The 26,130-nt window shown below is 39.8% G+C and overlaps 1 protein-coding gene across 1 annotated transcript in view; it reads right to left on the bottom strand.

The window, feature by feature from the left end:
- The window catches only part of btbd11.L (BTB (POZ) domain containing 11 L homeolog), a 176,110-nt gene that overhangs the window by 108,860 nt on the left and 41,120 nt on the right, over window positions 1–26,130 (bottom strand). Inside the window, exon 2 of the mRNA XM_018251965.2 lies at window positions 540–689. Coding sequence (XP_018107454.1) covers window positions 540–689 — 150 coding nt within the window. The remainder of the gene's footprint in view (window positions 1–539; window positions 690–26,130) is intronic.

Here is a 26,130-nt window from a genome sequence, read left to right on the forward strand (position 1 = left end):
ATATTCTTCATTGGGGTTTCATTGCATTGCGAATCTTAATTGCACATTGCAAACACCTGCTTGAAGGTGGTGTAAACTTTTGGAGCAAACATAACAAATTTTTTTTTAAGAAGTATTATTACACACACTGCGCACTGTATATAAAATTTGTCATCGCTACCCTACCCAAATCTTGTAAAATGAACATGGTAATTAGGGGGTGTGACCACAAAAAGGGGGTGGTCCAAAAATGTTGACTACGCTCTGGAAACTTTTTTGTCCCTCTTTTTATTTCCAAAATGTTGGGAGGTATGACCAATATTAAATTCCCCCATATAAGTCATATACTCTAGTTTATTCAAATGCTCTGTTTATACTCGATCTCTGTTTCATACATTTCTCTTGTTAGATGTTCTCCAGGACCAAGCATTGCCATAAATACACCGGACTAAAATAAATTGCATATAAATATGGTTACCATGGCTGTCTCTCCCACTATTTATGTTGCTATCCAATAAAGATAGAAAAAAAAGAAAGAATATTCACAGGCTGGTACTTACTGAGCTCAGCAATACTGCCCACCCGTGTGGCAAGCAATGACTGCTCTATAGTCCTCAGTTCTGATTGGCTAAACATCTGTACATCACCTGGTTTATTGGACCTTTGCTGTTCTCTATGAAGGTTCAAAGTGTCTGGAAGGCCGAGGACTCCTGAAAATACAAAACCAAAAAAAATAAGAAAACTGGATCAGATGGCAGTTGCAGGGCTAAGTCATTCTCAGCCAGAATTGTATCTATGTGTTATTACTGGACCTAGTAACAATTTTGATAAACATTAACCAGTCCTTAAAGAACCTCATAACTGGTAAAAAAAAATGTTGAGGGAAAATATACTGGAACTATATATATTGCCACATGCCCTCAAAATTGCTTTCGAACTTTAAAAATCTTGCTGATGAATTATATAGTCACTTACTAACATACATGTATAGACGATATGGTGACTTTGACACTCTTTACCAGTTATATATCTGTGCTCTTCTACTCCTTAGGATTCTCCTCCCCTGGGATGACGTGAGTGACCCCTTCCACTATGTTGCCTTGGCTAGCATGTCCCTTCGCTTAGCTGGTGACCCTGTGACGGCTAAAGGTAATGACCAACCCCAGCTGGATCTATACCCCGTTATGAATGCAGGCAATTTTACTGTTGATGGTTTGAGCACTGGCAATTGATCTCACCCAACTCCTGAATACTGTGAAGGCACTAGAGGGTTAATACACTGGCACCCGGCACACAAAAGTGGCTCAGAGCTCCATGCCCTAACGATTGGTTGGGGCTTGGCACTAGAGCACACGAGTGATTTGTTCCCTGATCAGAGGAGTTTGGAGGGTGTGTGAGTCCTCCTCCTATCAGGCGAGAGGAGGAGGGGCCTAAGCTCCCGCAGCAGGAGAGGGGTTTTGATGCGCTCCGGAAGCGGAATGACAGCGGGGTTCTGGCTTTGAGACTACAGGTTTACCACCAGCCTCTGTAGCTATGGGGATGCCTTGATAGGCATACAGTGACAAGGTTGGAACGCAAGGGGTTGCGATCGTCTACCAGGGGTAAGTACTACATTTTGCCTATTGTCACTCACGTCACTAATAGGCTGAATACACCTCTCACAGAACGAAGTATTTATTCGTGGTGTGGCACTAAGGAACGATCGTACTACGCACGATCACTATGGATACGATCTGCCCTGATGTTTTTAATTTTCATGCTCACTATACACGTGGTATATTTGTTTATCTCCCCACGCAGGGGGGCGCACCTTGATGACGTCATGACACTAATTTTGGCGCCAATCTTTGTATGTTATTTAGGACCTCACTGTGTGTTATGTTTTACCTCCTGAGGACGGCTAGAGTGTACTAGCCGAAACGTTGAGGAATAAATGTCACAGCCCATGGGGGCTTATTTTCTTGCGAAAGTCCTGTGAGTGCGGTCTTTTGTTTCAAGTACTGTATGCAATTTCGTTACCAGCACCTAGGCGAGTACCTACTTTATTGTGGAGTGCACCATTGCGGATCTGTTATATATATATATATATATATATATATATATATATAGATATAGATATATATATATATATATATATATATATATATGGTGTGAAAAACTATTTGCCCCCTTCTGATTTCTTATTCTTTTGCATGTTTGTCACACTTAAATGTTTCTGCTCATCAAAAACCGTTAACTATTAGTCAAACATAACATAATTGAACACAAAATGCAGTTTTTAAATGAAGGTTTACGTTATTAAGGGAGAAAAAAAACTCCAAATCTACATGGGCCTGTGTGAAAAAGTGATTGCCCCCCTTGTTAAAAAATAACTTAACTGTGGTTTATCACACCTGAGTTCAATTTCTGTACTCACCCCCAGGCCTGATTACTGCCACACCTGTTTCAATCAAGAAATCACTTAAATAGGAGCTACCTGACACAGAGAAGTAGACCAAAAGCACCTCAAAAGCTAGACATCATGCCAAGATCCAAAGAAATTCAGGAACAAATGAGAACAAAAGTAATTGAGATCTATCAGTCTGGTACAGGTTATAAAGCCATTTCTAAAGCTTTGGGACTCCAGCGAACCACAGTGAGAGCCATTATCCACAAATGGCAAAAACATGGAACAGTGGTGAACCTTCCCAGGAGTGGCCGGCCGACCAAAATTACCCCAAGAGCGCAGAGACAACTCATCCGAGAGGCCACAAAAGACCCCAGGACAACATCTAAAGAACTGCAGGCCTCACTTGCCTCAATTAAGGTCAGTGTTCACGACTCCACCATAAGAAAGAGACTGGGCAAAAACGGCCTGTATGGCAGATTTCCAAGGCGCAAACCACTTTTAAGCAAAAAGAACATTAAGGCTCGTCTCAATTTTGCTAAAAAACATCTCAATGATTGCCAAGACTTTTGGGAAAATACCTTGTGGACCGACGAGACAAAAGTTGAACTTTTTGGAAGGTGCGCGTCCCATTACATCTGGCGTAAAAGTAACACAGCATTTCAGAAAAAGAACATCATACCAACAGTAAAATATGGTGGTGGTAGTGTGATGGTCTGGGGTTGTTTTGCTCCTTCAGGACCTGGAAGACTTGCTGTGATAGATGGAACCATGAATTCTACTGTCTACCAAAAAATCCTGAAGGAGAATGTCCGGCCATCTATTCGTCAACTCAAGCTGAAGCGATCTTGGGTGCTGCAGCAGGACAATGACCCAAAACACACCAGCAAAGCCACCTCTGAATGGCTGAAGAAAAACATAATGAAGACTTTGGAGTGGCCTAGTCAAAGTCCTGACCTGAATCCTATTGAGATGTTGTGGCATGACCTTAAAAAGGCGGTTCATGCTAGAAAACCCTCAAATAAAGCTGAATTACAACAATTCTGCAAAGATGAGTGGGCCAAAATTCCTCCAGAGCGCTGTAAAAGATTTGTTGCAAGTTATCGCAAACGCTTGATTGCAGTTATTGCTGCTAAGGGTGGCCCAACCAGTTATAAGGTTCAGGGGGCAATTACTTTTTCACACAGGTTTGGATTTCTTTTCTCCCTAAATAATAAAAACCCTCATTTAAAAACTGCCTTTTGTGTTTACTTGTGTTATCTTTGACTAATAGTTAAATGTGTTTGATGATCAGAAAAATTTTGTGTGACAAACATGCAAAAGAATAAGAAATCAGGAAGGGGGCAAATAGTTTTTCACACCACTGTATATATATATATATATATATATATATATATATATATATACACACTCTATATTACTCTATATTACCATGCTCTGGCAGTCACCGGTTCTGCTGGAGGCCCATAGCAGTATATAATTTACTACATTGAATGGATACTATGGGTGTATGAACCACTGAAAACTTTGCCTATGTTAATTCATTAAGAATATAAATTTGATTTTGATTCATCCCCCCTTAAAATCCTAAATTCTGTGCATCCTTAAGATGTATATACATTTATTTATTTATAATGTATTCATATGAATTAATTCCTTTTATGAACAGCTTATTAGAGGCACCTAGAGGACTGGACTGGCAAAAGTTATCGAGAGATCTGCCTATCGAAAGAAAAACCACCAATAAAATGTTGGTGAATGCTGTGATTTGTAGCCCAGTTTACATTCCCTATAAGCTATGGTTAATATCCCCTTTACTTATAAATGTCGCAAGATCGCTGCTAGGTCCTTTCCTCTCCACTTTGTCCATGTCCCTCTAATTTATTAATGGGCTTGCTGGTTACTAGTTAATTAAGTGAAGCACAGATTTGCACAGTTTGTGTAGCTGTAGAACAAGCCAAATGTCAAGGCTGGGTAGTTTGTGATTTACATTTCACTGGTGCAGCCATACATGTAATTAGAAAAACTATTTTCCTATCTCTATAACACAGTTATTGAACACTGAGGGCAGCCAACATGGCAAAGCACTGTCCAGGTCATTAGGATCTGGTTTATTGTCAAGGTTTTGTTAGTATTTGATTATGAAGGGGGGAAAGAAAAGACTTTTGTTTATTTTAATGCCCCTGTTATCCTAGTGCCCACTGTTATTGCCCTTTCTGGAAATGATCTATTAAAGCAGGGGTCCCCAACCTTTTTAACTTGTGAGCCACATTTAAATGTAAAAAAGAGTTGGAGAGCAACACAAACATGAAAAAGTCCATGGGGATGCCAAATAAGGGCTGTGATTGGCTATTTGGTCGCCCCTAGGTGTATTGGCAGCCTAAAGGAGGGTCCGTTTGGCAGTACACCTGGTTTTTATGCAACCAAAACTTGCCTCCAAGCCAGAAATTCAAAAATAAGCACCTGCTTTGAGGCCACTGGGAGCAACATCCAAGGGGTTAGGGAGCAACATGTTGCTCGTGAGCTACTGGTTGGGGACCAGTGTATTAAAGGTTCAATTTCCCTTTTGTACACTCTATGGCCAGTGTTTTATTCCAGAACCCTGACTGTGAGAATAACCAGAAAGAAAAAAGAATCAGTAGAATTTATTTCAGAGCATCTGTACAATAGACACCAGAGCTGCACAGTGATATAATTATACAACACAGTTCTGATGATCCGGGCTGCTACTGGCATGTGCGATTCCAGAAGGCCTCATGCCAGACTCCAGTAAGGATTATTAAACACACAGAGCGGCTTTGCCACTTGCCAGCCCTGTCTATACAGCTGAGTTTTATAAAGGTGTTTGTGCCATCGTGCACTTCTGCAAATGAGCTGTACAGATATTAACAGAAGCCAAAATACACATCAAGCGTTGGGGCCAAGCAACTTGCTCCTTGTGTCCTGTCTTTGGCTTGGGAATTATAGAAACTAAAAAAATAGTTTTTCTGATCTGGAAAGCTCCCTGTACATTATCACATATAGATGTGCTGCCTGGAGCAGTAATGTATAAGACTTGTTGGCCTAAAGGATACTTGTTATTAATAGGTTAGGTAAAAAGGCAATTGTATTTCTCTAGAAAGGTGTCAAGTCAATTAGGGATAGAATGATCTACAGCAGGGGTCCCCAACCTTTTATACACATGAGCCACATTTTAATGGAAAAATTGTTGTGGAGCAACACAAACATGAAAAAGGTTCCGGGAGCTATGATTGGCTATTTCGTTTCGTATAGGAGTCTCTGGCATTTCATCTGGTTTTTATGCAACCAAAGCTAGGAATTAAAAAAAAGGCACCTGCTTTGAGGCCACTAGGAGCAACATCCAAGGGGTTGGTGAGCAACATGTTACTCCTGAGCCACTGGTTGGGGACAACTGCTCTACACTATGACACTTATTCACTTATATTTTATTTATAGTTCCAGGGGCAATTCTGCTCTCACTGCTATCCTGGAGATGGGGGTTCAAGATGTTGTATACAGAGAACAGACAGGATTCTCTTGGCTTTGAAGAGAGGTCTTCCAAGCAGGAAAATCTGCTTGTGATCATTGGGGCTGCCTTTGTACAGAGGTATATGCCTCAACTGACATATCAATATAATATACAAGAACCATGAATATCCTGTAAATTATATACCTATAAATGGTGCTTGGTGATGCCACCAGTGATGTAATTTGTGTTACTTTACTCTTGAAACATTTGTGTTATATATAATAATGTAAACCCCCTACTGTAAAATATGAGGACGAGATTCATGATATAATAGCCTTATATTTTACAATAAGGGGAACATTATTCTCTATATAAACATTTGGGGGACTTGTATGCACACAGCATACAAGAACAGCATTTTCTGACTATTTACCATCCTGTGTTTATGTAGGGTTTGCTGTAAAAAGAAAAGTTTGGGCTTTTTTCTTAAACAGCCAAGCCATTTTCCTGCCTTTCCTGTAACCCATTTTAGTGTCACTCCCTGTTGATTAAAGATGGATTGGATGGTCTTGTTTAATAGCAAAGTCTGGACCAACATTTTGGCTATTCTTAGTGTTAGTTCTTAGCACTCTCAGCCAGGCAAGAGTCAGGACAATGAAAAATCGTAGTTTCTTTGGAAGGCTGTAGACTTATGTGTGTATATATTACTGAACCCAGATAGTTAAAAACACCTAGCTGAATGCATACAACTCAGTGAACATAAATCTCTGCCGTAACTCAGTATTTAATTACCTATTTTGCATTGCTGATTTATACAACCCCTGACAAAGCTCTCAGCAAAATATGAAGGCTTCAATTTAAGCCCACTGGAGACCTGCCATTGCATTAATGGTTCCAAAACATTCTTAGTAATTGAGAAAACATTCAACTAATATCACGGAAAATGCCATAATTGCCACTTTGTAGGAGCTGGACCTATTTCCTGAGGCTAAACACATTGTGACTGTAAGGACATTGCATCTCAGATTTTTTTTTTAAAGATTAATTTTTATTGAATTTTAACAACAGAAAATTAGAAAGAAGGAAAGCAAGTTAGAAAGGAAAGAAAAAGAAGGGGAAAGTGGGGAGAGGAGGTATGGCTGAAAAAGTAAATATCAATGGTTGGTCGAGGTGGCTGGCGACTCGAGCCAAGGGTTCCAAATATTCTCAAACTTCTTTGGGCATCCTCGTGCCAAGTACGTGAGCTTGTACAGTTCCAGTTGCGAATTAACCAGTCCAATCCAACTACTGAGAGACGGTGGCGATGGGCCCATCCAGTGCAGGGCAACGACTTTCTTTGCGTAAAAGAAAAGCAACCTCATCAGGCATCTAGTGTTTACTCTAGGTATCACGGAGTCAAGGAGACCCAGAAGACAAGTAGCAGGGTTAAGTATCTGGGGAAGTTCCAGTTCGGTAGCCATGAAGTTCAAAATTGCCCTCCAGTATCTGAGTATCACTGGGCAATCCCACATTGGATGTATGAAATTAGCTACAGGAGCACCACATCTCGGACAGCTGGGTGAAGCTACTTTTCCCATAGTAAATAGTTTCTGAGGGGTGAGGTACGTTTGATGTACTATCTTAAACTGTATAAGCTTGTCTCTTACACTTACTAATGGGATATATAGATTGTCTATAATTTCTTCCCAATCATCTGGGTCGACATGAACCCCACTACTCTCCCACTTATACTTCACCCTGGGTCGGGGATCATATCTATTGGAGATTAAGTGCCTATATGCATTGGATAGAAGCTTGACCTTGGCGGGTTGAGATATCAATTTTTCCATCCCTGTGTATTGCAGGTGCAGAGGAGGGGTTGGGAATTGCGCGGAGCAAAGATGGCTGATCTGGTTATAATGGAATTCGGACAAATCAGGAAGAGAGAGGATCTGGCGAAATTCAGGCAGTGTGTGAAGAGTTCCATCAGCGTATACTTGTGATAGCCGCTTTAGACCAAATTTAGTCCATGTTCCCACCTCTGAGAATGTGGCTAAGTGTGAATAATTACTATTACCCCATAAAGGTGAATCTGGAGAAAGACTGGTATCAGCTTTAGTGATTTGCACAATTGCATCCCAGGCTCTCTTAGTGGCATCCATTACAGGTAACAAAGGGCCAAGATCCTTTCGTGTTGTATATAAAGTATTGTGCAGGCTTTTTTCAAAGTAAGATAGAGTGCCTCTATTATGGATGCCGGGTTATCAGCGTCAAACACTTTCCAACCGGCTGCATGTGAAGCCTGGGAGGCAAGATAGTATAGCTCATAATTGGGAGAGGTCAGTCCCATCTGAGGAGTCCCAGTCCCATGAGGAGCATTAAGAATGGCTCTGGACAGAGTGGGTGTTTTGTTCCCCCAAATAAATTCAGATTGTGTTCGGTCAGGGGGTATTACTCAGTATATAAAGAAATTTAGGAAGATAAATCATTTTGCATATATTTATTCTGCCTATTAGCGTGAGAGGGAGTTTGGTCCAGTGTGCAAGTGTGTCTTTGAATTTACGGAGTAAGGAGTGTAAATTATACTGCAAAAATAATGTCGGATCTTTGTGCACCATTATCCCTAGGTACTTAAAATTATCTGCTACTTTTAGGTTACAGTTTGAGGCCATCCCTGTTGGAAGCTGTCCGTCAAGGAGAAATAGTATGGACTTGTCCCAATTAATCTGAAGGCCTGAAAATGTACCAAATTGTTTGACAATCCCAAGTACAGAGGCAAGTGATTCATGTGGGTCTGCTAAGTATAGGAGTGTATCATCTGCATACAATGAGACCTTATCCTCTATTGTTTTGTAGATGAATCCCCGTACCCCCCCAGATTGCCGAATTGCTATGGCCATAGGTTCAATTGCCAACGCAAATATGAGCGGAGAGAGAGGGCACTCTTGACGAGAACCTCTGGACAGGCGAAATGGTACGGAAGTAATGCCATTAACCCGGATGGATGCCTTTGGTTCACTGTACATCAGCCGAAGCCACTTTGTGAAGGAAGGGCCAAAACCCATTCTAGTTACTACCTCCCATAAGTAAGGCCACTCAATCAAATGCCTTAGCCGTGTCCAATGAAACCACCAGCCTGGAACCCATATTTTCGTGTTTCAGTTGTAAATTAAGGAACAGTCTTCTCAGGTTAAAGCTGGTTGATTTAGAAGGCATAAAGCCGGTCTGATCAGGTTCCACCACCGTAGATACAACTTTGACAAGACGTTTAGCTAAAATTTTTGCAAAAATTTTAATTTCCATATTGAGTAATGAGATTGGCCTATAGGAGGAGCACAGTGTGGGGTCCTTCCCTGGTCTGGGGATGACCACAATTGTCGCATCTGAGGCATCTCAGATTTTTAGCGGTAGGGGGGTTACTTGTATTAGGGGGGTTACTTGCAGGAGACCTGCATTCATCTGCCTGGGCAAAATTCTCTTCAGTTACACTTAAATAAAATAGAGCATGGCCCATCATACTAATTGGTCTTGGACCATACATACCGGTAGCCAGGAACAGATCCCCTTCCCCAGGGAAATACCTGCTGCAGATTGATGGCATCTTTCAAGACAACCTATGGGTAACTGTAGAAGACTGTTCCTACAGAATTGTGCTTAGTTTCATGTATGGCCTCATTTGAAAGTCTATCCCCTATTAGCATCAGACCACGATGCCAGGGCCTCTAGACCCCTGTCTTTTTTCAAATCTTGTGAATCTCAACACAGTTATGGCTTTGCAAGTTGATAAGGAAGGTTGGGGCCATAATGGCCATAATGGTAGCTTTGGCAAGATTTAAACTAAAATCTTAGCCAAGTAACACTTTTACAGAATCTAGGTGGAAAAGTACGTTCAGTAATGAGACAGTTCGCTCTTAATATTTCAGTAAGGCAAATACAAAAGGAAAACGAAAATACTGAGGTATAGCAGTCCATTGCATTTCTATTGAATATATAAGATCTAGCAGATTTAAGGAAATTATTTTGCAGACCTATCTTTTTCATGTGACTGTTCTTTGAAGAGATTGTTGTCTGCATTTTCTCTTAACAACCTTCCTCTGTATGAAGACGAAGTCTCCTTACTGCATCTGATCTACAGCAATCCATATGCTATTGCCTTTTTGTTTGTTCCACACATAAACTCACCATCTTATAGGCAGGTCAGGCCTTTTCAAGCCAAGAAGGAACAACATAACATAAGCTAAAATAAGCTGTGTATTATGTGAAAAGTAGGTTAATGTAATTCAAGGCATTGTCATTAGCTGTTCTCCATGTTACATTATAGAAATGTCATTGCTCCCCAGAGTATAGAAAAGGGACAAAAATCTAAAACTCTAAATAATTAAAATATCTGGTGCCCATGGCTGTAGCACATTAGGGTAAGGTAAATAGCAATTCACCTGAACTATGAAAAAAATTAACTTTCTCTTGTCAAAGTGAAGTGGAAGCAAATAATAATGAAAGGGCAGATATTTTAGGCACTTCAGTTATGGGGAGTGTTTGTCCAACTATATGCCCCAAACATGTCAGGAGATCAACTGTCAACATGTTCTTCATTTATCCAAAGCATTTGAAGAATTGGAATTTTGCGTCTTGATTACTTTCCTTTGATTAAAATAATTAGGTTGTAGACAAGGGGTGTGGAACCATCTTGTAAATCATTTTAATTGAATAGTACACCAACAAATTAAGGTAGTATCATCCAAAGAATGTGCTGGAGTCTTAGAAAAATCCCTGGCTGTAAATTACAATGTAACATTAAAATATTGTCATTTTACTGAGGTTGTTCAGCCACCACTTATCCCTAAAGGGGTTAAGGTAATTTTGAGAAATTGTTATATTATTGAATGATTTTATGAAATTTTTACAAGAATTAAAATTAATTAATTATAAATCAATTTATCAAATGACTGCAGATATAACTACAGTATCTATGATAGCCTAAAGCTGGCCATAGATGTAAAGATTTTTAAAAGATCCGATTGTCATCGTGAGACCACAATAATCTCGAAATGTCCATCAACTAAAAAGACCATTTCAGGCGATATTGCCAGGAAAACAAAGGGTAGCTGCCTGCTTGTCCCTGCAAGCATAGATAGATTGCACTGCGACCAATAAAGATTTTTTTAACCTGGCCAATCCATTTTCTGACAGATGTCGGCTGAAAAATCGTAAGATGTACGATCGTTCGAATCCCACTAACCACACCATAATTTTGAAGGATTGGTCGGACTTTGCTAAAATCGGTAAGAAAGATCTTTGCGTCTATGGGGACTTTAAGATACAACTTCAGAATATCCTTGCCTACACCAGTTTCTCAAAGTCTGGATGATGGTCCACTTTAAAAATATTCTCCAGTATACTTTGTATTAACTGAGGTCCTTTCTGGAACCAAAAGTCCACTTGAAGGAAGCTGGTCCAATATCTTTAAGTAAATACTGTGACTGGTTACACACTCTTGCAGGGGTCAGTCGTGCAGAAATAGGAGTGCAGACAAGTTTGTGTCATAAAGCTGTTCAGCCGCTCAGGCTTTATTTGTAAGTTGCTCAAAATAACAAACAAAACGAAAATAAAACATAGCCGTCTGGCTCCTCCCTATTTCACTCAGTGGCCCTATCTATACTAACAACACAAATATAATGATCACAGTCACTGGCAAAAACAGAGCAACTTACGGTTTCATCGTTTTCACGGAATTTGAAAATCACTCACAGAGCTCCTTTCCTTCCAGCTTTCAGGCAGCCTGCATATAGGAAGAGAGCTCTGTGTCAGGATCGCTGACCTAAATATTCCACCTGTGTGATCAGCACACAGACAGGTAAAACCCAAAACATTCCTGGAGCCTTTTAACACATGAAGTGCCGGAATCCTGGTGCAATGTATACACCATCCAGCACTTTCTCTGCTAAACATTGTGACACCCTGTCACAATACAAAAAAGCTTAGCATATTAAAAGGAAGCGCTACAGTCTTGGAGATACTCACTTGAAGTCCCAAGAGGCGGCGAGAGCTTGTGAAACACATCCAGAGTATTAAATAGGTTAGGGAGGCTAGTCAAAGGCTTTGTGATTGTGAGGCTTTGTTTAAGCCTAATATTTTTATAAAGGTGCTAATAAAACCCACTATAATATGTTGACCAAAACAAGTTTAGCTAAAACCTTTTTGAAGGATTCACATTTATACTACTTGCTGAAAGCAAAACAATATTAAATGGTTTCCAGTGAACATCGAGATTTAGGCATCTCAGCTATTATTGTGCCACTGCCAATGGCAGCTACAATCCCAACCCTTCCTTGCCTCTGTCCTTATATATTTAGCACCTACATAATGCTAACAATGCCTTTTTCTGTTGACAAAGTGAATAATATCAGGTAGCAACAACTGCCGCACTTCACCTTTGTCTCTGTCCCTGTATAATGGCCATCTACCTAGTGCTACTAATAACTGGTGGAGGGATTTTGGGCATCCATAAGTTTGACCTCGTTGGTCGGCATGTCGCTCTGAGTTATGTAAATTATTTGAAAAGTTTTAATAAGAAACTAATGTGACCAATCCCTTTTTCTGTAGGGGAAATGAAAGTAGAGCGGGCAGTAACACTTTTCCCTTGTCTCTGTTCCTATATTCCTCTGGTTGTGTACAGTTATATTTATTATATTATTTATTCTACTATTGATGTAAGGCATAAATTTAATCAGAACTTGCCCATTAATTGCTTTAACTAAAAAAAAAAACTATAAAAATATTAATTTACCAAGTAACAAAATGTTGACATTACTCAAGTGTAACCCGGTACCTCTCTTTCTATATACATATACAGTATAAATATATTTATATTACAATATACACATACAAACACAAGTTTGAGGGAAAATGTATTCAAAATTAAATTTTAAGTATCTTTTCCCCCAGCATTAGTATGTGTGTGAATTCCAAGCAGATTTTGGCCATAGCAAGTTTCCTTTGCCAAAGACACCCCTGCCCTACAGCAGACAATTTGCATGCCCATAATCTGGCCAGTAAATCATGATGCCTGTTACTAAATCATATATATAGCCAACACTCTGTTCATTTGTTTCCCTTTGCTGAAATGTGTTCTCCATCCTTTCTGGAAGTAAACTGACCCAACTTGAAAGTCTGTTGTTCCTGGAAAAAGTCCATGTGTGCAACAATGAAACCCTTCAGAAAAGACCTGAAACATCACAATTTTTCTTCCAAATCTCAAGATATTTTGCTTTATTTTGATTTCTTTTGCTGAAGACAGAAATGGTGTGTTTATTCGAGGATTAATAAACGTATAATGCAATAGTTCAAATTAAAGGTTGATATAACACGCTTACTCTGAAATTAGATTTAGATGTCCTAACACTCATAACAAATGAAATCTGGTTACCCATGTCAGGTTCAATCAGGAAAACAAGTTGAATTGTTTTCTGCAGTCCCTGAAGTTGTTTAGATTAATGAAGCCATGGTGGCTACGTTTCAGTAAGAAAAAATGATATTAAGGGTTAGTATATGTGACTTTTAAAGGAACACTATTCTCCACACATTGGAAGAGATTTGGCCAATCCCATCATTTAGCCAAGGGAAGAGTCAAAAGGAGTTACCATAAGGAACTGAACAAGGGTAACGATAGGCACACTAAGTATAATGGAACACCAGTTGACTTGTCCAGAGTCAGAAGGAGTATTGTACTTGAAGGGTCTCTAGCATGAGATCCCCCAATGAAAGGCTACTCACTTAATACAACTACTCCTCTCTAAGCAAATAATAAAACTGTAAAACTCTGATTGGTCAACCTAAGATTGCTAGGTAGTTGTCATACTACCCTAAAGGATGGTGCGTAGGAAGTGACCAAGTGGATTGTGTGTTCTGATGATCAAAACTCTTTTTTCCTTTTGCAGTTAAAAAGCTCTTATATATCAAGTAACAGTTAAACAAGAGCAAACATCATCTCGACATGGCAGGGTATAACACTGCCTAAATCTAGGAGGATTTATACCTTTTTACCTCCTTATTCTTTTCTCAACATGTTAAGACTAGTTCTGCATCTTTAAAGGAAAGCACTGCATGTGCGGTTTGTTGATGGCTTCCATCTGGTCACAGCACAACAAATGCTAAGCAGTTCTCATATAATAAAATCTGGTTTGCATTTAGCTTGGAAAAGTTAGTAACAGAATTCAAAACTGGTTTTGTTTTAAGGGCAAGCGATTAGTAATAAAATGGAATTTGGCAATGCTCTTGTCAAGTCGAGAGCACATAAGTAATGATTTAATAGGGAAAGCATTAACAGTGGGATTTCATTGAAGGGCACTACCCTATGGAGCTTAAAGGTAAATTGTCATGAAAATAGGGAGTCTCTAATAATGCCTAATGCATACTATTATGTAAAGCAAGAATGTTTCTTAAGATCTAAGTGCACAAAGCCATGAATGAAAAATCTCTCAGAATTCTCACTGTAATTTGGAATAATTCTACAACAGTTATTACTTCTTTACCTTTCCTATTTAAGTTTAAATAAATTATAGAAACAAGTTTATGGCAAGACAGTGGTAAACAATACAAATAATTAATTGATTCAAGGCCTAAATGCCATGTATTGATTTATGTTAGATGTTGCCAAGCAACTGTATATCAAACATCATGGTGGCATGCTGAGGAGCAATTTAGCCACATACATATCAAGAATGAATTGTGGTGGGGTGAGGAAGAGAACTTAAACCTAGACTTGAAAATAATGTCACTTCACCTTCATTGGATATCATGCTTGAAACCCTGCTAGAATTTCGGTGGCAACTCTTTGCAACCCCTAAGGAGTTGCCTGACGAGTATTGGATTGGTCTCCTGGAGCCCACCAGAAGACCTGAGGGCCCACACTGTGAATTAGATATAGGCAGTGCTAAATGTCATAAGTATCATATAGACATATTGTGGAAATAAGAAATAGATGATGGGAATCGTCCTTGGCCTGGGCCCACTAGAGCTGAAGCCCACCAGGAACCCCTTTTGTTCTCTGGCAGGCTAGTAAGACCATGCATTTAACAGGACTTTAAAAAAAGCCATCTTGAAGGACACACAACATGTGTGACTCACATTTCCAAATATGATTAAGTTCACACATTCATCTTCTTGAATTATAGTTAATTTGAAATGTTTGTGTATTTGTGTTTGAAAGATTTACTTGAGGGCAACAATGTACTGTAGGTTTGTAAACTTCATTATGTGGAAATGTGATGGAAAATGATGACATCACCATGAAAATCAATGGAAAATTCTCTGCTGATAAATATGTTACACTGATTTGGCCTTCATCCTTGCTTTGGCCTGGTAGTGATGATTCGTTGTGTTCTTTTAGGCTTCTTCACCTATTCTTAGTCCTTCTATTGAGACCAAGTCATACAGATCATATAGAAGCGCAGCGTGCTACAGTAAAGTCCTGTAAAAGGGATATTGTATGCTGAGAAAAGAGCACAGGGCATGTTTTGTTCTGAGACTTGCTGTGTAGTGAACAGAGCTCTGATAATGCCCGTCAGTCTGTTCAGGAGGAAAACATCACTATGTGGAAACCTTTAGGGTAATAAAATTGGAAGGTTTATCCTATGTGTAACACAGTCACTAACACTGAGCTCCCAGAATCCCTCCATAATAACGATAATGCATGGGTTACATTTAACCTTGGGATAGGGCCCCTCTTAGCTCATGAAATGAGCACAGATATAGGAAAATATTGATGTATAAGTCACTCCAAACTGACCTTTAAACTGGGGTTTTAGGTGCATCTAGGAGAGGAAATTGCAACCCTTTCCCAATTCTCACCCTATCTGGCCTTCGGGCTAAGCTACTTCTGCCAATGCTCCAAGTTCCCCCTGTGGGGCGGCATCCCCACATTTTTGGAACCAATGCAGTAAGTTATGCACATGTATATCATAAGTAGATTATGTAGACTTTATAGAAATACAATAAAAAGTAAGACGATTAGCTGGGCACATGCACAATGACCTATACAACTTGGGTAGAACCTGCTGATAAATCTCAGTAACAATGTTAAACATCTCTGATGTAGAGAAACAAAATATTGTAAAATCTTCCAAGAGAAGAATGTCTTTTCCCAATCAGATTTATTACGCCGGCCTAATTTCATGCAGTGCTTGATTTGTGGTACCCAAATAAACATGTCTTGTAAATTATTTTGTATTTACCCTGGACGCTGTAATTATATCAGACTTCAGCGGAATCACACAACAGGTGTGCAGTAAATGGAGAGAAAATACCATGGTATAATCCAAGCCATTGCACCTGGCGGATCCAAAATGTCATGCCTTAATGTTTTTAAGTCATGAACCTAATTTTGAATTCAAAACCTAGAATGATTGCTAGGGAGGCAGTTAGAAATATGGGGAAGCCCTGCTTGAAGAAAAAATATTTATGTAATTCCCAAATATACAACTCCCATCATCCCCCCCCCAGCTAAATATTGATGGTAAGGGTGCAAGTTAATCAGTCTCAATTGATGCATAAAAATATCCAATAACAGTTAAACAGTATATATCCTTTGTTAGCTTTGCAACATTTTTACTCCAAAGTAGGGCAAATGCCTTCTCTTTTCCCCCCCTAATTCTAGTCTAGGGGGACAATTGTAGGAAAGTGTTTAAAGTAAGTAAGCTATATCTCCCAACATTAACAGCTGGAAGGGCTTCCAGACACAAACTGCACCAATCCACCTTAAACCCAGTTCATGTTTTGTAAGCTTTGTCCAGTAATATCAATCACCCTGCTCAGATTACCTATAGGACCCAATCGGATATTTGTTTTCAAACAAATATCTGGGCTGCCACTGAACATTTACCATGCAGCCCCTGCAAACGACTAGATCACATCATTTAGAAAACATTTATTCCCTGTCCCCGGGAGAAAATCTTAATTTTTTACTCCTATTAAGCATGAAAACGTTCTGTGTGTGCACTAGAAAATGTGCCCTTCTTAGTGGCATAAATCAGATTTTTAGCATTATTGCCCATTCAACGCCTGACACGTGGGTCGTAAGAATCCAATTTATTGCCTGCCAAGATATAAAACAAAATGGCAGCTGCTTGCAAAATGGTCCCCAAAGCATATCTTCTTTGACTGATTTAGCAGCAGCTATGAATCAAAGCTACATTTAAGCACTTAAATAGCAGCTATCATCACATTGTTGTAAAGGGCTTCATCTCAAGTCCATCATGGCTTCAAACTGACTTTAATAACTGATAGGGACAGTGCAGATTGTTTTGTCTTCTACCAGGCTGTTCTATTCATCTTTCTTTGTCCTGTTCAAGGCCCTGTTCTTTGTCCTGTTCAAGGCCCTATTCATTGGAGAAATATAATTATTATTTCTTCTTTCTACTTGCATTCACTCAGTTATTTCATCTACAATAAAACAGAATGATAGGAAGTGGGGGACCTGTGGCAAATACTTTATATGAGTTATTCCTCTTAGCCAAAAAAGAAGGAACATGTACCCTTTATTGGTTTTCAAGCCGTGGGGCTGTCCCACCAGGACAGAAGGTAGGTTGATATTGGATGACAATGCCTACTGAATACCCCACCAGTAAGTCATTTAGGTGGAAATAAATGTTATTTAACTTGTTTGATGACCAAAGTCCTGATATATTTTTGATGGGAAGTGAGGGAATTAGCTTTAAAACCTAAAAATGTTTTTAAATCCAGTGATGTGCATCATTGTAACAGCAATTTGTACTGGTTGGAAAAAATCCCTAATGAAAGGACAAGATGAAGACACATGGACAGCTTGGGGTCCTAACACATAGGTTAAGCATGCATGTGCTAGATGTTCTCAGAACTCTGGCTGAATGTGTAATACAGCAATGTTTTCATATATGTGTCATCTAGTTATTAGTTAAGGGAAGCCCTTACCCAACAACCAACCTCAAAGAAGCCTTGGACAAAAGCAAATCCCCAAAACTACCGCCATTACTCCTTCAAATCAAAAACCAAGCTGGTGTCAGCAGGGAAGGAGTTACAAATTTATCGAATCTGTTCTGCCAGGCAGATAGATAGCTTGTTCAGTAAATCCAATATATTTTCTCTCACCTTGACAACTCAAGGGGGCAAGGAAAAGGCTGCAATATAGAATGTGAACTCCCTGACACAGGTTGGTCAACTTTGACCCTGCTATGCTGACCTGGAGTTTCTAACAATCATATAGTAAAATGCATGTAGTTCAGTGTGGCTCAATTTAAATGCTGCTGTGCTACCGCTTAACCATCTATAACCCACTCTAAATATTTCTGGTAGTTTCAATCCAGCAACATCAATGACTCTTAAAGCAACAGTGTCTAATCAAGATTCTTTCCAGTGTTCCAGAGCCAACAGTTAATTTAAAATGTAATCTTCCAATAAGAATTTGCCTGCTCTGGTCCCTTTTCTGTGATCAGAGCTGAGTATATTAATGCAATTCTTAGCACCAAATACCTCAAGAGCAATATATCCACCCCCGCCCCATATATTTAATTAGAGAATGATATCAGCCGTCCAACATTTGCACAGTAATCTCCCAAAGTTATTTAGATGCAAAATGGCTCATATAGTGCTGGTGGACAGAATATCTCTGTGTAGCTCACCCAAAGGTATTGGCAGTAGTTTATATGAGTTGCTTTCCTTTACCTGGTGACACCCCAAGGCCCCAGTAAACAGGCAAACAAGATGGCAGTGCAACAAGCACAACCTGACTTTATTAAACAGCTTCTGTATGAAAGAATTGGTTAGAAAATGAACAATAGTAGGACAATTAGTACTCTGCTAACACTGCAGTAACTATGACTATGACAACAAAACTCTGCTATGACAACAAAACTCTGCTAACACTGCAGTAACTATGACTATGACAACAAAATCAACCCTCACACCCCGTTGTGCACACCTAAGTCCTGCAACAGGTTAACGTTGTGTACTGGTGGGGGGGGGGCCCTCGAAAGTACTGGATGGGCTAATATGTTTCCCAATGTTCCTTAAACTGGCAGCACAAGGGTTAATAACTTACAGTTGAAAAGGAAGCTTGCTTCTCTTCACACTGTAGCTTTCTCCTTATCAAGATGGCTGACTGTTGTACTCCTGGATCACAGAGGATGCCTGACAACAAAACTCCAGGGAACAGCAGCAAACTCCAAGCAGGCTGCACATTGCAGTGTTTCCCCTTGCAGGTTAATAGCAGTCTCTCATACCTCCCAACTGTCCCATTTTTAGAGGGACAGTCCCTCTTTTGACAGCATAACCTGCAGTCCCTCATTTGTACTGGAAAATCTAATTTTTATCTGCACTGAACAGCCAGAAAAAGAAACAAAGTTTCTAACTTAACTGGCTTTTGGCAGAGAGCCCAGAACAGCAACAACAGAAGATATGAAACTTTTGTAACAATTTAGAGATAAGCAAATAAGTAATTGTAACAATATAACATAACAGGTCCCTTGGGAAAAGTTAGACTCACAGCTTAAAGGGCTATTCGCCTTCATTAGCAAAACTATAATAACTGAAAAAAAACACAGAAATATGTTCAAACTATTATAACCTGTGAAATTTTGTAAATCAAACATGGTAATTAGGGGGTGTGGCCACAAAAATGGGCATGGTCAAACAAGTCACCACGCTATGCCCGCCAACTTTTTTCTCCCTCTTTTTATTTCCAAAATGTTGGGAGGTAGGCTCTCTGGCTGGTCACTCAGCAGGCTGGAACACAAACTCCCAGTCTCTAGATCTCTCAGCACATCTCTCCATGCTGGCTGGTTCCTTCTCCTCCCCCACTTCCAGGTTGATTCCACTTCCTATTCCTGGCTGTGGGGGCAGGACACAGACTGTCTCCTTTATCATTGGCTGGAGAAAACCCCTTCCTTCCTTGCAGCTTGCAGCATTAACTAGTTCCTCTGTACTGTAGTGGAAGACACAGGGGACTACATTACCCAGCACATAGCGCATTTATATTTTATAGAGCAGAATTGTGACTCTGCTGGTTTCTAGGTTCCTTCCACATGGCAAAACCATATAAGCAAGTTGTCTCCTGATAAAATTGACCATAATGTGAATCTGATACAGTAAAAGAGGTTAAAAAAACTTGTTTTTATAATGTTTAAGAACATCACAGTAATCTTTTATCAAAGGAAGCCAATGGATTCTGCAACATGGTTGCCTACAATTCTAAAACAATTCTTATGAACAGTGTTGGACTAAGCCTCCTAGGGCTCACCAGAGAATCTGAGATCAAGGTCTCACTCTCACAGCAATTCGATGAAGACAGTGCTAAATGTAATACACTGTAGAACATCACAGTAATCTTTTATCAAAGGAAGCCAATGGATTCTGCAACATGGTTGCCTACAATTCTAAAACAATTCTTATGAACAGTGTTGGACTAAGCCTCCTAGGGCTCACCAGAGAACCTGAGATCAAGGTCCCACTCTCACAGCAATTCGATGAAGACAGTGCTAAATGTAATACATGTCATATAGACCTATGGAGGATATAAGGAAATAAGGGATGTTGGCAATTATGTTTGGCTGGGGCCCATTAGGGCTGCAACCCATCAGGAGATGATCTGGTGACTGTAGACTTTATTGGTAAATCACACTCATCATTCCAGAACTGCTGGCCCAGTACAAAACTTTCTCCTGGAATCTATTTCTGCCCACCTTTTGCATCCCTTTGGTGCTCTTGCACTTGTGTCCAGGGTCTCAGTAAATGTCCCTATTGACTGTGGGGAGTTGTTGGGAAGGTTACCAGCCACAGACTGGGATCTCATATAGAATATCTAAGTGTCCCATTGCCCATTGCTGAAATCTTGCCAACAGCAATCAGATCTGTATGTGAGGGGGCAGTATATTAATGCACATTATCACCTGAAGTCTAGACTTCCAGCACATCCTTTGTTTCCTCTCAATTCCTTAAAGAATCCATTGTGTTGGTACAAGCACAGGTCGGGACATGGCTCCTGTGTATATAAATAAGAAAACAAGCAGTACAAAGGCTTTTTCCTTTCAGTCCCAGTTATGACTCGCTAGGTAACTATGTGCTGAATGTGGCAAGAGGAATAGTACATTGCTTAAAGGAACCGGGGCGAGTTACACAAAATGACTTCCCCCCAATGGTGTAGGTAGAGGTTATTTGGGAATGCTGTGCCGCACAAGTGCACACATAATGGGTAAATAGAACGCTGGATGGGGTGGGAACATAGAAACAAACTACCAGTTAGTGAAAGAATCTGTCTAACTGGGTTCTTGAGTATGAACTTGAGGTACACACAAGCAGGTAAACATTGTAGCATTATTAAACTGATTGTGCTGTGAACTAACCAGGTTGGCAGGTTACCAGTGACTTAAAGTAAGGTTGCCAAGGGTCCGTAGTTCCCAGGGGGCCCATCCCCAGCAGAACAGGGATGTAAGAGGGCAATGGTGGAGGCAAATTTGGGCATGATTTTGATGTGGTGGATGAGGAGCAGGAATTAGGGACAGAGGAGAAGTGGCACATCCTGGAGCTGAGGATGTAAGTAATCCACCCCTGCAGCCCAATATAGCCACCCACACACAGGGACTGATTCTTAATCTTCCCCCACCTCTCAAAGGCCTGCAGCTTGCTTAATGCAAAAGCATTGTCCAATTGGAACCCTGCCTGTTCTGCGTGTGTCAGGATTATCACTGGGAGCAATGAGCAAACGTTTATCTGCCACCAAACACCTCAACATCTTAATGCCAGATTGCTGTGTAATATGGACAAAAGAAAACCACATTATTCTCCCTATGTGTGATAACATTGCATTGACAGGCAGCATTCTTATTGGATACTCAATTTGCATCTGCATAGCTTGTTTGATATGGAGATTTGAAGAGTGCAATGGAAAACTTTAAGTCTTAACATCACTGTGCTGCCTAAAACGGCCCAAAAGTGAGTCCTGAAACTTGTAGTCTCTCTAGACTAGAGTTACGATGGCCTGAATGACTTTGCAGCACAGATGTAGAGAGAAAACTATACAAAAGGTTGTACAATGGAAAATTTACCTCAAATGACATTAAAAAAAAAAAAAGGATTGAAATTCCAAGCAAATTAAATAAAAATGAATGGGAACATGTGACTCTAGGAATGGTATGCTGATTTCTGCATTAAAAATGCGGGTGCCTTTAAAACAAAGGATTTTCTGTATCCGCATGTAAACAATAATTCCAGGTAAAATACCAGTAAAGTCTATCTGACAGATTATTCTTGCTGAAAAGCTGGTATTGTGCGGGTGCATGATTGCACTTGATTCCTCCATTGTTTGCCACCCACACGAGAGAAACCAGTCATTACACAGCAGACTTTTTTTTTCTAGTGAAATCTTTTAAAGCACAAACACTCTCCAGTAAATCACTATATTGAGTCTACGCCAGACAGGAATTTACGAAACATTATTTTGTTACATTGTGTTATACCCCCTGCTGTCCTACACATATACGCCATGCCAACAAATATGCAAAACTATATGACTGACTGAAGGGAAGGTGGAGCAATTCAGTAGAAGTATGTGATGATATCTTTATAGAGGGTTCCAATTTGGCAACTGCTTCCTGGTCCCAGCATAGCAGCAGTTAAAGGTGGGGAGAATGGGGAGAGCATATATAGTAGGGCAAGATGCCAGCAACTATGAAATGCCATATCATCAACTGAAGGGATGGTGGTACAATTCAGTGGAACTACAAAGAGATATATTTAGAGGGGTCCAATGAGGCAATCGCTTCTAGTCCTAGCAGAGCAACAGTTTGAGGTAAGAAAAATTGGGGGGGCAGGTATAGTAAGATAGGGTGGGACATTATATCAGTGGTGTCCACCCATTTTGTTCAAGTACATATCCTTGCAAAACATCAGCCATGATGCAAAAGCATATCCTTCATGCCCTCATACATTATTCACAGAAGAAAACCACAGGTTCTATAGAGAGTGTAAGAATGGGAATACACCGGTAATGAACATGCTTTAAATAAAAATAACAAAGAAAGATAATAAATTATAGGTAGATGATGATAGACAGACAGATATAGACACAAAGGCAAATTGTAATCATTCTTATCCCCTACGAAATCATTTTACCCCCAATATTTTGGACATTTAAAAGCCATATTGTGTGTTTTTAATTGCAGCGACTAGTAAGGGATTAATTAGCTCCTGTGGTGTATCTAATTACAAAGAGCAATGCCACTGCCTTTCAATAATTCAGATCACCTGGGATATCAGTTTAGTGTTTCTCTCAGATGTCAGATGGTAATGACGGTGGCGTATGGGTATGAAAGGAGCCTGCTGCCCTGTACCTGCTGGAGGCGAGCCCTCCAATGTACCCAAGATAAAAGGTAATAAATCATTCATTTTCCTGCCCATAATCCCGAATAAAAAATGCACATCATTCTCAACACTCCTCGTCATGGCGCCAGCAGGTCAGGATCTCATTAGGAGCCGAATTAATACTTTGTTAGCCAATAATCATATGTTTAACCTACACAAGCTGAAGTGTCTTATCAGGGGCATTACACATTGTTGTGTCCCTTAGGGCCCTTACACAGGGCTCTTTGTGTATGCATATTCCTTGCTGTGTGTATGTATATATATATATATATATATATATATATATATATATATATATATATATATATATAGGCCCCAATGGGGGCCGAAATGTCGGATTTATGTACACAATAAAAGAACTTTGAATTTTGCACATAATGGAGTGCGGATCTTTTCATTAAGATTATATATATACTGTATATATATATATATATATATATATATAGATATATATATATATATGTGTAATAATTTTACTTTAGCCTAATCGGAATAATAAATAAAACGATTATGTATTTATGGTTACAGTATATGTTTTTCAATTATGTTCTTATCATATGTCCTCCCAAAGCCCTCCCGTTATGTTATAAATCTGGAAAAAAGGGGTAGTGGCCTAGTGTAAATGGAATAGGGAGACATCATTAGGGGCCGGTTGAAACAGGCAGCAATAGCAGCAGAGCATATATTTGCTCCAAATCCCACCCATATTAATAGATAGAAATAAAAACATGAATACGGATATTTGTTACAATAATTAGTGCAACTAAAAATGGTATACGGTATAGTTCACCTTAAATCAGAGGGCAGCAGTATCTCAGCATAATGGATCACCTGATCTTCTGTATTGATTGACCAACCTATAGCTGGATGGGGATTTTCTATCTGCTGCCTGATGGCTGCTAATGGATTTCTAGGTGTGGATAGCAAAGCCTTTAACATGTACTGACATATATAATTATAACTTGGGCCTGAAAAGCATAATACGTCCCAATAGTAGGGCTTCCTTCAAAGCAACGTGACTCAATGTGACAGAATTGGGTGTTAGACTAGAGTAGATGTGTCAGCAAGGCATTGTTCTGCAGCAAGCTACAAATATAAATATATATATATATATATATATATATAGATATAGATAGATATATATATATATATATATATATATATATACATATATATGTACAACATTCGAAAATGGACCCAGAAATAGCCAGAAATCTATAGCCTGTTTTAGGATAGTGCAGAAAGAGCATTATGCCCTTAATGTTACTGGGGAGGGGACCCATGGCATTCAGCCTACAGCCTAATGGGTTAATTTGTGAAGATTGGGCAAATTTGCAATTCAGCAGTAACCGAAATCTTACCAACAGCAATCAGATTTGTATGGGTGTCGCTGCCCCAGAGAATACAACATAATATACTGTATGCCTCTGTGGTTGTGCTCCTCCATAACTGCTTTCCAGTCTGTAGAATGCATACCCCCCCCAACATGTATTCCCAAATAGTTGAGACCACATGCCATTCCACCCCAACTATACCCAATTATGCCCAGATGTTGCCCTGATCCACCAAAACCTCTCCATTATCCTGCCAATCCCCACCCATCTCCAGGTCTGCAATGTTACACTGTCCCACAAAAATGTTGATTATTAGGATGTATAAGAATGGAATGTATAGCGCAGCTGCACATTGTGTGCCTCTATAACTGCTTTTTCTAGCAGAATGGAATAGTGCAGCCAGTGACACCCTAGAACTGGTGCCAACTGTGCCTTTACACTGTATATTTGGCATGCAGTGGATAAGTAAATACAAATCTAAGCACTGAATGCCAAAGCCTATAATATATTGACACATCTAATTAAAGGCCCTGGTATAATGCCTATTGCCTCTTGGCAAAACTGTGAAATACCGTAGTTACATGCACCGCACCACATTGTTCTCGGTATAAAAACAAACAAACCCTTCAGGCATCTTCATTATAGATGTGAAGGGAAGTAATGCCTGCAAAATCAACCTGTCCCCACCTCTGTGATTGTGTGCAATCTGCTCCAGCTTCTTCTCATGCAACTTCATAGACACAGTGTGAGGATTCGGATCTGTGGCGCTGCCTAGAATTTCCAACAGCAGCCATAGAACTAGGCCATTCCAGTTGTGAATGTGAGATTATTGCAATGTCATATGTTATTATGCTTTTCCTGCACTAGAGGTAGTGATATCTCACTAGAAATGCAACAACCTAGTGACTTTGGCAAGGGGTAGAGCTGAGGTTAATCAAAAAGGGGTCCCTTGCTATTCAGGAAGGATAGGGCTCACAGGGGCTAGAGAAATAACATGACTTGGGGGCATCCAGCCTAGCAATTGTGTCTCACAGTTTTCCTTGTTTTTCAATTCTGAGCAGTGTTTATACAAAGATGGCCAAGGTTTAGAGTGTGGGAGTAAATGGCCAGGGACAGAGTAAAATGGGATGTGGCTCAAAGACAGTCCCATCTATATAGAATGGATTGCGGTTAGAAACTGGAAAGCTATGTTATTCTGGAATGTTTTGTAGGTTGGTAGGCTATTTTATACAGGAGATACATCATCTGAGCCTCCCCATCCATTGTTTTGAGCCCAAACAGGGTCCAATAAACCAGTGTAGAACAAGTCACATGTTGTGATTCAGATCATAAGTGGGGAAAGCTGTTACAGAGGGGAAGATGTGACTTCCAGTCGCCGAAGCATTGTGTCGATCTGGTGCAGCATTAGACAAACATCTCATAAGGTTCAAGCAGAAGGGTGGCAACCGGGTAAAAATCATCCAAAGTGGAACCAAATATAAAATAAAAGTTCAACTTTATTAATCAATGCTAAAACGATGTATACAAGCGGGCAGGGAGAGTGTAGCTTGACACGTTTCGTGACAATACGTCATTTCATCAGAAGCACATTTATA

The sequence above is a fragment of the Xenopus laevis genome, chromosome 3L (genome assembly GCF_017654675.1).
Source record: "Xenopus laevis strain J_2021 chromosome 3L, Xenopus_laevis_v10.1, whole genome shotgun sequence".
NCBI classification, from domain to species: domain Eukaryota; kingdom Metazoa; phylum Chordata; class Amphibia; order Anura; family Pipidae; genus Xenopus; species Xenopus laevis.